Source organism: Scyliorhinus canicula, chromosome 7, assembly GCF_902713615.1.
Source record: "Scyliorhinus canicula chromosome 7, sScyCan1.1, whole genome shotgun sequence".
NCBI lineage: Eukaryota > Metazoa > Chordata > Chondrichthyes > Carcharhiniformes > Scyliorhinidae > Scyliorhinus > Scyliorhinus canicula.
The window spans coordinates 18,436,959-18,449,707 of NC_052152.1; the positions used below are offsets into that span (position 1 = coordinate 18,436,959).

Here is a 12,749-nt window from a genome sequence, read left to right on the forward strand (position 1 = left end):
TAACTAGAGAGATTGATAAAGAGATATAGAGAGAAGGATTGACAGGATAGATAAATAGAGAGATGGATATAAGAAAAGTAAGGTAGATAGGTAGAGAGATAACTATTTGGAGGGGATAGGGAAAGTAGATAAATAGATAGGTAGAAAAATAAATAGACAGGAATAGATAAGTAGAGAGAGAAAGATAGAGAGAGCATAGATAAATAGATGGCTAAATAGAGACAGCTGGGCAGAGATAGATAAATAAAGATGGAGAGAGAGATAAATAGGAGATAGATAATTAGACATGCAGAGAGTGAGACTTTGAGAGAGATGGATAAATAGGAAGATAGAGAGACTTAGAGATGGATAAATAAGAGAGATAGATAAATAGAGAGATTGCAAGGGGTAAATAAAGAGATAAGAGATAGATAAATTGAAAGAGAGATTGATAAATAAAGAGAGCAAGGCAAAGATAGATAAATATAAAGAGATATGGACAAATAGAGATAGAGAGTGGTGGACAAATAGAGATAAAGAGACTTGGAGAGAGAGAGATAAGTAGAAAGATAGATCAATTAGAGTGATTTTTACATAGATAGAAAGACTTAGGGAGAGAGAGATAAATAGAAAGATAGAGAGACTTAGAGATAGATAGAGAGATAGCGATGGATAGATAAATAGGGATAGACTAGATAGAGAGACTTCAAGAGAGAGATAAATAGATAGAGAGGGGTAGATAAATAGAGATAGAGAGCAGATAAATAAATATAGAGACATTAAGAGCTAGATAAATAGAACAAGGTAGAGATAAAAGAATAGATAGAGAGGGGTAGACAAATCTAGACACCAGATAAATAGAGATAGAATGACTTCTGTAAAGAGATAAATAGAAAATGGTAGAAATAGAAAAATAAATAGAGGGGTAGATAAATAGAAATAGAGAGCAATTAAATAGAGATAGTGACTTCAAGAAAGGAGTAAATAGAACATGGCAGAGATAGATAAATAGAATGAGAGGGGGAGATAAATAGAGAGAGACCAGGTATATAGATAGAGACTTCTAGAGAGAGATAAATATAACAGGGTAGAGATAGATAAATACATAGAGAGGAGATAAATAGAGAGACCCGATAAATAGAGATAGAGTGACTTATAGAGAGAGATAAATAGAACGGGGCAGAGATAGATAAATAGATAGAGAGGGGAGATAAATAGAGAGAGACCAGATAAATAGAAATAGAGTGACTTCTAGAGAGAGAAATAGAACAGGGTGGAGATAGATAAATAGATAGAGAGAGGAGATAAATAGAGACCAAATTAATAGAGATAGCGACTTCTAGAGAGAGATAAATAGAACAGGGCAGAGATAGAGAGGTGTAGACAAATAGAGAGATCACAATAAAATAGAGATGAAGTGACTTATACAGAGAGATAAATAGAACAAGGTAGAGAGAGATAAATAGATAGAGAGATGTAGATAAGTAGTCTAGATAAATAGAGATAAAGATTTTTAGAGAGGGATAAATAGAACAAGGCAGAGACAGGTAAATGGATATAGCGATGTAGATAACTAGAGAGACCAGATAAATACTTCTTGAGAGAGACAAATAGAACAAGGCAGAGATAGATAAAGTGATAGAGAAATGCAGATAAAGAGAGAGACCAGATAAGACTTTTAGAGAGAGATAAATAGAACAAGGCAGAGATAGATAGAGAAGAGAAGGTATATCAGAGAGAGTTTGAGTAGATGGGCAGAGTTGCCTCCCGGGTCAGTGCTGCTTTAAGGCGGCCTGGCTGGGCCCGGGGTGGGGTTTGGATGGAGTCCGCCCCTCAGTCAATGCCCGGAGAGTGGAGCTGGGAGTGGAGCAGGGGCGGGAGTGGAGAGTGGAGCTGGGAGTGGGGCTGGAGCTGGGGTAGGGGGCAGGAGGTGTCGGAGGCAGGGGCAGGAGCAGGAGCAGGGGCAGGGGCTGGGGCAGGTCTGCTGGGCTGGGCTGGGCTGCCCTGCCTGTGAGTCAGTGCGCTGCGGTGAGGCAGTGAGTGCGGGCGGGCTGGCTGGGTGGCCGGTGCTCCTGGCTGCTCGCTCTCTGCGGCCGGATGCGGTCTGTAATTGTGACCGGGGATTGAGCTGTGTGGTGTAGGCCCCTGCCCAGCTCTGTGAGGCTGGGAGCAAATGGACTTGGGAAGGGGAGGCTGAACAAATAAACCCCATGTCTGCAGCACCAAGTACAAATAACTTCTTTGTAAATTAATTAATTGGTCAGCTCCTCATCAATTTCCACAGGTTTGACCCTGTTTATCTTCCATTCTTAAAGACATGCCTCCAGCTTGGGAAATATTTCCACAATGTTTTTTTTAAATGTGCAGTGCTTAATATTTTAAATATATACATATATATATATACATATATATATGCATCTCTATATATTTATTATATTTCATATATATCCTTTCCTGCCCCTATCTTGGGCCAGCCTCTGGTTTGGTCTCTTATCATGTCGGATTCAGCTGTGGGGACAGAGCCCAGTCTCTTCGATGTGCTGATGTGGGTTGGGCTGCTCGCCATATTCTTGGTCTCGGTCCTCACGTTGGCACTGTACGGCCTTCAGCGGCTTTTGAGGCCACCCTGGGGGAAGGTTAAGGCCGGCTCCCAGGCGAGGGCCCCGGCGGCAGGTTCCCCCCCGAGTGATCCCTCCGAGGGGGCGGCCGCCCTTCTCTCCTGGCTGCTCTCCTTGGAGAGCTGGAACCGCGAGTGGCAGAAGGCCTGGGTCACCGCTCTCAACGCGGAAGCTGCAAAGAACGGGGTGAGTTTTTTCCCCCCCCCCCACTGGACGTCTTGGCATCTTTCTGTGTGTGTGTGTGAACCAATGGGTGGGTCGGGAAAGCTGGGTGGTCAGTGCCTGACCAAGGTCGACAAGTAGGATGAATGAGTTTGGAGTCGTGGGTGATGGGGTTTTGATGTTGTGGACTGTGGAACTATAGTGATGTGGGGAAACGTGTCGGATGGAGCATTTTGAACTTCATGACACATGATTACTTTTGGGCTGGACCTTTACATTCTCTTTAATTTGTTCATGTGATGTGTGCAATTACCCTTGACTACAACTGAGTGGCTTGCTAGGCCATTTGGCAGAGTATTTAAGAGCCAACTGCTTTGCTGCGGGTCTGGAGTCACGTGTAGAGCAGACTGGGTAAGGATGGCAGATTTTCTTCCCTAGTGGGCATGAGTGAATCAGGTGGATTTTTATGACAATTCAGTAGTTGTGTGGTCGTCATTAATGATATGAGGATGCTATTGCGCCAAATGCAGGCAAGTGGGACTGGCTGAGTGATGGAAAGTGGGTGGCATGGACAAGTTGTAAACATCTATGACTCTATTCTGTATATTTTTTTTAAATTGGCTTCAGTTTAAATTCCCCCTGCTGCCATGATGGTGTTTCAGCGACGTTTGTCAGATTATTAGTCTGGATTAATAAATCAGGCGATGTAAACATTCTTCTGCAGTTTCTGGTGTTAAATGTTGAGCTGTCGTTCTCCCTTTGATGTTGCATGTCTTGTGGTGTACTTTCAGTGTTTTGTGGTGTTTCTTTCAAGCAGATTTCCAGCATTTCTCCCTTTTCTGTATTGAGAAGGGGGGGGGGGGGGTTGGCGGGGAAACTCACTAGAGCAGTGAACCTTTCTGTTGTAAACCGTGCACATGGGGTGGCATGGCGGCACAGTGGTTAGCACTGCTGCCTCACTGCACCGAGAACCCAGGTTCAATCCTGGCTCCGGGTCACTGTCCGTGTGGAGTTTGCACATTCTCCCCGTGTCTGCGTGGGTCTCACCCCCACACCCCAAAGATGTGCAGGGGAGGTGGATTACTCTTGACTACAACTGAGTGGCTTGCTAGGCCATTTGGCAGAGTATTTAAGAGCCAACTACTTTGTTGAAGGTCCAGCCCAAAAGTAATAATGTATAATTAAGTTCAAAATACTCCATCCGACACGTTTCCCCACAGCACTACAGTTCCAAAGTTAAATTGCTCCTTAATTGGAAATCAAAAGAATTGGGTACATTAATTTAAAAAAAAAGTAAACCCTGCATATATAAGATCAGAAATGTTGGTCACCATTCACAAGTGAGGCATATACTTGAATGATTTCATGGTGAAAAGCACTAGAGTTCACTTTGGAGAACAGGCATGTCTGTGGTCCTGGTTTGCTGCATCTATTCAGTTCCCTAATCTCCTTGCCTCAATCCTGGCTCCAATTTCCTGCTCCATGTATGGAAGATTCTGTGCCATTCAGCAGAGATAGTGACTAACGAACCGCAGCGGATCTTGTTATTGTTTTACAAAAAAAGCACTTATTTCTGCCTGGAAAGTAGAGATAAGGTTTTGTGGATGGCTTTGTCTGTGAGCACCTGCAGTAATTGAATATCCAAACCAGCTGGGGCTGGTTTAGCTCACCAGGCTAAATCGCTGGCTTTTAAAGCAGGCCAGCAGCACGGTTCGATTCCCGTACCAGCCTCCCCGGACAGGCGCCGGAATGTGGCGACTAGGGGCTTTTCACAGTAACTTCATTGAAGCCTACTCGTGACAATAAGCGATTTTCATTTCATTTCATGAGGATGGATTCAAGGTTTAAAAAAATGTAGGGCTGTTTTCACAGAATGCGTATGCAGTTTTTAAAATGCAGCGTATGATTGATTTTATCCTTTCTGGTTTGTATTCCATATGGAACGAACATTATGTATGAGGTGTGTAGTGCTAGGATTAGGATTTGTTACCCCAGGTCATGATCGCAGAGATAGGAGCAATTTGAATTGATAAATCAGCATTAGAATGCAAGGAACACAGTTCAACATTTAAAACTAGCTGGTGTATTTTTTCTCCCTTTGAAGCATTGATGGAAATTATGCGAGAGAAAGAAAATGCAATTTAGTAAATGAACTCTAATAAGTTGCATCAGTTACTATAAGTGACCCTTAGCTGAACTGCCAGCTTGGCTCAGTGCAGCCTTGGGTGACTGTCAGTGTGGTGTAGGGTGCCACATTCCAGCACTGCTGCTTCAACGCACCAGGAAACCGGGTTCAATTCCAGCCTTGGGTGACTGTCTATGTGGAATTTGCACGTTCTCCCCGTGTGTGCGTTGGTTTCCTCCAGGTACTCCGGTTTCCTCCCACAGCCCAAAGATGTGCAGATGTGCAATTTAGCCATGCTAAATTGGCCCTTAGCGTCCAGGGATGTGCAGGTCAGGTGGTGTTGTGGGGTCACGGGGATAGGGTGAGGCAGTAGGTCTAGATAGGGAGTGCTTACAGAGGGTTGGTGCAGCCTCGATGGTCTGAATGGCCTCCTTCTACGCTGTAGGGATTCTATGGATACTCAAGTCAGAGGATCCATGGGTTCATTTACCACCATAGAACATAAGTGCATCATAGAAGTTAACACCTCTGCGTTGAAGTACTGTCGTACAGATGAGATGTTGCAATGCTTTTCAATTGGATGGCTAAGATTGCAAAATGTTATTTAAAGAAAAGTGGGATGGAGGGGGAAATGGTGTTGGGGAGGGGGAGGGGTGGCTGGACGCTGTCAGTGTCCTTGTCTGTATTTGTTTTTCAATATCAGCCCGAAAACACATGTTCCAATCATTAGCCTTTATGGTTAACGGATTTTGCTTCGCTTAATTCCTTGCTTTACAATTGCAATCCTAAAGGTACTTAACTGGGTGTAAGGAGCATTTTGAAGCATTTTGACCTGATGATTGTAAGTTTGCCTTTCGACTGACAGGATTCATTGGAGAGGTTTAGTTTGCGCAGAAAGAACGTAGAATACTGTGATAATCCCGGAATGATTTCAGGATACCTATAAAACTTGGATATTTCAAATGCCTTTTCCCTCTGTTTAATTTCTTGTTTTTTTTTATTGTTTAGTTCACCTGGGTTTTTTTTTCTAGTGTGTTGATTATAGGAAAGATGATGTCATGTGGGCTAAAATCCAAACAGGCTGTTCTGCTTCCTCCGCCTTCCTGAATCCTCCTTTTGTTGAACTGGAAATCCATTGCAATGTCGCGTACTCTCTCTTCTCCAGGAATGTAAAACGTTTGATTGCTGGGCATGTCCCTTCCTCTTGCGATCTTTTAATATTTTCATAACAGAACTTTGTGTCCTCTATCTTCGTGGTTTTCTTCTTTTAATTGCTCCTGCCCCTTGCCCATCTCAATCCTTCCCTCTCTGTTCTCCTCTGCCACCCCCCCACCTTTTCCTGACTCCTGCCCTTGCACATAAACTGGTAAAGCTCTGACTGCTTCCGCGTCTTACAAAAGGTGGGGAACCTGAAGCGGTAACTAGGTTTTTCTCTCCACAAATGCTGCTTGACCCTTTTTGTTGTTTTTCCAGCATTTTCTGTTCGCTGGCCCAACTTTGCTTGCTCTCTCTTGTGCGCTCTCTCGTGCACTCTCCATAGAACCTCTGCAGTACAGAATGGGGTAATTCAGGCCATCGAGTCTGTACCAATCTTCCGAAAGAGCACCTTACCTAGGCCCACTCCTCTGCCCTATCCCCACAATCCTGTGACCCCAGTTAACCTAAACATCTTCGGACACTAAGGGGCAATTTTAGCATGGCCAATCCACCTAACCTGCACACCTTTGGACTGTGGGAGGAAACCGGAGCAACCGGAGGAAACCCACGCAGACGTGGGGAGGACGTGCAAACTACCCTCGACAATCTCCCAAGGCCGGAATTTAAGCTGGATGCCTGGCACTCTGAGACAGCAGTGCTAACCACTGTGCCGCTCTCTCTTTGTCAACCTTGCTAGTGGATAGAGTTTTCATTTTCCCATTTTTAACTAAATGAAGATAAACATTGAAGGGGAATCGTGTCCCAAGTGAAGTGCTGGACCAGAGGTTTGCTCAAACCCCCACTCCTTCCCCAAATCTCCGCTCTCGTTGCTGGTCTCTCTCGCAATGCACCAGGTAGGTGTTGAGTGGCACCATGGAGACTCGGCAGTGACGGAGAGGAGCCCAGTAAGAATATGCAGTGGCTGCCTCCACTCAATCAAGAGCACCACTTGTCGGTGGTGGGGCTGCGTGACCCCTTCTGTAGCTGTTGCTAGAACGGACTGGCGATGGGAAGTTGGAAGAATCAGTGGGAATGAGGTTAATTAACCGTTGGTCATCGAAGACGAAAGCACAGAAGTGAAAAGACAATGGATAAAGTGAGATTAAATTAATGGGTTCGAACGTGTTGTATAGAACGATTTACGTATGTCACCTAATCCCTCGGGTCGTATTTCAACTATCGTTTGGTGCAGTAGCTTTGATCGTAGTTATGGGGTTGGGCTGCGAACCACCTAAATATTACAGAAACAAATATGCAACAATACTCTGACAGGTATTGGGGCATAGGAACAGAAGTAGGCCATTTAGCCCTTTAAGCCTGTTGTCAGAACTTCACGATGGAAGTGAAAGGATGTCAGTTAACATTTGGGTGCAACAGTTCCGATGATTGACCTCGCACAAAATACTTTCTCCAGGTTCTCACTGATATACTGTTTATTTGCGGTTACTTTTCCTTGTTTTTGTAAAAACTGATTGCCAGAAACATTTTTGTTGTTGTAGCTGTGCAGTCCGTATTGGTTTGGTCTTATCTGTGGATTCAGTGTTTCGCTGGATCAGAGGGGTGGGGAAGGGGGAAGAACGGCCCATCCCTTTCGTTTGAATGCAGAACTTTGAGATGCTGGCAAACATTAACTTTACTTACCCGCTGCCGTGTCTCTTTGGAAACAACCCATGCCATCTTCCAGCACAGGAGGAGGCCATTCAGCCTGTGCCAGCTCTTCTCAAAGAACTGTCCAATTTTGTCCCATATCCAAGCTTTTGCTGCATAATCCTGCAAATTAATCCTTTTTCCAGTGAATGTCCCAACTACCAGATTGAGAGAGAGAGAGATAAAGAGCGAGAAGCTTCATTTGTCTTTTTCACATCCGTGGGAAGTCGCAAAGCATTTCACAGCTGACCAATTATTTTTGAATATTGTCACTTCACTGATAAATCCAATAGCCCAGTTGGCACATAATAAGGTTTTTAAAAAAAAATAATTTTTATTGAAAAATTTTGTATTTATATAACAACAACGAACCGTAATAAAATACCAACAATAACAATAATGATAGCAATCATAAACATTCACCCATCCTCAATGAACAACAAAACATATTAACAACAACTTAAATTAACACAATGTTAAGTTACATAACCATACCCCCCCCCCCCCCCCCCCCCCCCCCCCCCACTGTCCCCAGATTCTTAGGGTCGCCGCCACCACCGGGCTCGTGGTATAGGTGAAAGTGGCAACGGCGCCGTTACCAAGGCACCCAGGCTCGTACCTCTGCAAGATGCCGTCTCCATTCTTTTCCACGCCGCACCCCCTCCATCACCCATTTACGCACCATTGACATATTGGCCGCCCAATAGTACCCCAAAAGGTTGGGCAGCGCCAGCCCACCTCTATCCCTCCCTCGCTTCAGGAAAACCCTCTTCACTCTCGGAGTCCCATGTGCCCACACAAAGCTCAAAATACTGCTAGTCGCCCTCCTAAAGAAGGCCCTGGAGATGAAGATGGGCAGGCACTGAAAGAGGAACAAGAACCTCGGAAGCACCGTCATTTTGACGGACTGCACCCTCCCCGCCAACGACAATGGCAGCATGTCCCACCTCTTGAACTCCTCCTCCATCTGATCCACAAGCCTGGTGAAATTATGCTTGTGAAGAGTCCCCCAGTCCCTGGCCACCTGCACCCCCACGTACCTAAAACTCTCCCCTGCCCTCCTAAGTGGGAGCCTACCAATTCCTTCTTTCTGGTCCCCAGGGTGCACCACAAACACCTCGCTCTTGCCTAGATTTAGCTTATAGCCTGAAAAGGTCCCAAACCCAGCTAGCAGCTCCATCACCCCCGGCATCCCTCCCACCAGGGCCGCCACATACAGTAGCAGGTCATCGGCATACAACGACACCCTATGTTCCTACCCACCCCGCACCAAACCCCTCCACCTCCCTGAATCCCTCAACGCCATCGCCAATGGCTCGATTGCCAATGCAAACAACAAGGGGGACAGGGGGCAACCCTGCCTGGTCCCTCGGTAAAGCTGGAAGTACTCCGACCTCCTCCCATTCATGGCCACACACGCCATCGGGGCCTCATATAGCAGCCTCACCCATCTAATAAACCCTTCACCAAATCCAAACCTCCCATAAGTACCCCCACTCCACTCTATCGAAGGCCTTCTCCGCATCCAGCGCCACCACTATCTCAGCCTCCCCCTCAATCGCCGGCATCATGATGACATTCAACAGTCTCCACACGTTCGTGTTCAGCTGCCTTCCCTTCACAAACCATGTCTGGTCCTCGTGTACAACCCCTGGCACACAGTCCTCTATCCTGGTGGCCAGGATTTTTGCCAGCACCTTGGCATCCACATTAAGGAGAGATATGGGCCTGTATGAACCACACTGCTGGGGGTCCTTGTTCCTCTTTAAGATTAAAGAAATCAGCGCCCGCGACATCGTCGGGGGCAAAGTCCCCCCTTCCCACGCCTCATTAAGTGTCCGCACCAGCAAGGGGCCCACTAGGTCCACAAACTTTTAATAAAACTCCACCGGGAACCCATCCGGCCCCGGCGCCTTCCCTGACTGCATCTGCCCGATCCCCTTAACTAGCTCCTCCAGCTCAATCGGCGCCCCAACCCCTCCACCTGCTCCTCCTGCACCTTCGGGAAAGATAGCCCGTCGAGAAACCTCTCCATTCCCCTCCTCTCCACCGTTGGCTCCGACCGATACAGTTCCCTGTAAAAGTCCTTGAAGACCTCATTCACCTCTACCCCCTTCCGCACCACATTCCCACTCTTGTCTCTCACTCCAGCAATTTCCCTAGCCGTATACCGCTTTGATGCATTTCCTTGTCTAGCTTAGAATAGAAAGCTGTGACTGAATTAATTTCGGGAGGATCATGCAAGACAGCATCTGGAACGGGCTGCCAGAGGCAGTGGGTGAGGCGGGTATGACTTTGTCCGTTAAAAAGCAGTTAGACAGTTTCATGGGCAGGGTGGGTACAGAGGGATATGAGCCAAATGTGGGCAAGGGGGACTCGCTTAGTGATAGAAACTGGGCAGCATGGACAAGCTGGGCCAAAGGGCCTGTTTCCATGCTGTAAACATCTATGATCTATATGGTCCAAGTTCAGAAGAGCATTAACTGTAGTGTTGGTGACATAGGACAAAATGAGAGTAAAAGAGAGAAGCGATTTCAGATAATAAACTTTTCAATTTGGGTGTGTTAGTGTACACATGAGATCAGTCCTGAACTCACTTGGACTTTGAGGATGGAGGAAGGTGTATGTAACCCCCCCCCCTTGCTGATGCTCACTCTCCCGCAAAGAAGTCAATAAATGGTTGCCACCTCCGGGCAAACCCCTGTACAGATCCCCTCGAGGCGAACTTAATTTTATCCATACCCAGGAAACTCGACATGTCTGCAATCCACAACTCAGTCTTCGGGGGCTTTGAGTCCCTCCACGCCAATAGTATTCGTCGCCGGGCTATCAGGGAAGCAAAGGCCAAAACATCGGCCTCTTTCTTCCCCTGGACTCCCGGGTCTTCCGAAACCCCAAAAATTGCCACCCCTGGACCCATCGCCACCATTGTTTTTAGCACCCGGGACATGACGCCCGCAAATCCCTCCCAGAACCCCCTAAGCTTCGGGCATGCCCAAAACATGTGTATGCGGTTCGCTGGTCCTCCCGCGCACCTAGCACATTTGTCCTCTATCCCAAAGAATTTGCTCATCCGAGCCACTGTCATGTGGGCCCGGTGAACGACCTTAAATTGAATCAGCCCGAGCCTGGCACATGTCGCGGTCAAATTTACCCTACTCAGGGCCTCTGCCCACAGCCCATCCTCCATTCCCCCGCCTAGCTCCGCCTCCCATTTAAGTTTCAGTTCCTCCGTCTGGGACCCTTCTTCCCTCATGAGCACCTTATAAATATCAGAGACTCTACCCTCCCCTTCTTCCCCCCCCTAGAGACTAGCTCCCTTCCAGGAACATATCGCCCACCCTTCCCACCCCCGCCTGCCGCCATGCTCGAACCCCCCCCCCCCCCATCCATACTCCCGGGGGCAAACCGATGGTTGTCGCAGATTGGCGCCCAAACCAACGCCCCCGTCTCCCCGGCCCCCTATCCGCAGGGTCGCCACCACTACCGGGCTGGTGGAGTACCTGGCTGGCGGCAGCGGTAGAGGAGCCATGACCAGGGCTGCCAAGCTGGAGCCCCTGCACGATGCCGCCTCCACCCGCTCCCAGATAGACCCCATACCCACCATCTACTTCCTTATCATAGCGATGTTGACCGCCCAGTAATAATTAATCAGACTTAATCAGACTCGGCAAAGCCAGCCCTCCCTCGCTGCAGTTCCTCTCAAGCATCGCCTTCTTCACCCACGGGGATTTTCCCGCCCCGACAAAGCTCATGATCATCCTGTTAACTCTTTTGAAGAAAGACTGTGGGATAAAGATCGGGAGGCACTGAAAAACAAACAGAAATCTAGGGAGGATTGTCATCTTTACAGTCTGCACCCTCCCTGCCAGCGACAGCGGGAGTGCATCCTATCTCCGAAACTCTCCCTTCATTTGCTTCACCACCCTGGCCAAATTTAACTTGTGCAGCCTGCCCCAGTCTCGTGCCACCTGGATTCCCAAATACCGGAAATGTTCCTCAACCAGCCTAAACGGTAGCCCTCTCAATCTGTTCTCCTGGCCCCTTGCCTGTACCACAAACATTTCACTCTTGGCCGTATTTAATTTGTATTCTGAAAACTGGCCGAACTTCCTCAACATTCCCAGTATACTTCCCATCCCGGCCACTGGGTCCGACATGTACAGGAGCAGGTCGTCTGCGTAAAGAGAGACCCTATGTTCTATCCCGCCCCTCACCATCCCCTTCCATCCCTCTGCGGCTCTCAGCGCATTCGCCAGCGGCTCTATGGCCAGCGCAAACAGCAGCGGGGAGAGCGGGCAGCCCTGTCTGGTCCCTCAGTACAGCCTAAAGTACTCCGACACTTCTCTGTTAGTCCTGACGCTGGCCTTTGGGGCCTGATATAATAATTTGGTCCAATAAGGGCAGCACGGTGGCATAGTGGTTAGCACAACCGCCTCACGGCGCTGAGGTCCCAGGTTCGATCCCGGCTCTGGGTCACTGTCCGTGTGGAGTTTGCACATTCTCCCCGTGTCTGCGTGGGTTTCGCCCCCACAACCCAAAAATGTGCAGAGTAGGTGGATTGGCCACGCTAAATTGCCCCTTAATAGAAAAAATAATTGGGTAATCTAAATTTATAAAAAAAAAAATAATAATAATTTGGTCCAATTCACCAGTCCCTCCCCGAACCCAAACCGTCCGAGCACCTCCCATAGATAGTCCCACTCCACCCGGTCAAAGGCCTTCTCGGCGTCCATCGCCACCACTACCTCCACCTCCCTACCCGCCGGGGGCATCATTATCACATTTACGTAATCTTCTCCAGTTGGCCGACAGCTGCCTACCTTTCACGAACCCAGTTTGGTCCTCCCCAATCACCCCCGGTACGCAGTCCTCCATTTTAACCGCCAGTACCTTTGCCAGGAGCTTGGCGTCAACATTAATCAGCGAGATTGGCCTGTAGGACCCGCACGCCTCCGGGTCTTTACCCCGCTTCAATATCAGTGATATAGTGGCTTGCGACATTGTCGGCGGTAGGGTCC

General features: G+C 47.8%; 1 protein-coding gene across 3 annotated transcripts in view; it reads left to right on the forward strand.

Moving 5' to 3' along the window:
* Nucleotides 1-1,953: 1,953 nt before the first annotated feature.
* Nucleotides 1,954-12,749, forward strand: part of LOC119968756 (C2 domain-containing protein 2) — a 66,417-nt gene continuing 55,621 nt past the window's right edge. For 2 of the 3 annotated variants that reach the window (XM_038801441.1, XM_038801442.1), the window contains exon 1: nt 1,955-2,783. In XM_038801441.1, coding sequence (XP_038657369.1) covers nt 2,475-2,783 — 309 coding nt within the window. In that variant the 5' untranslated portion in view covers nt 1,955-2,474. Of the gene's footprint in view, nt 2,784-12,749 lie in introns of all 3 variants that reach the window. The other variant, XM_038801443.1, reaches the window with a different exon arrangement.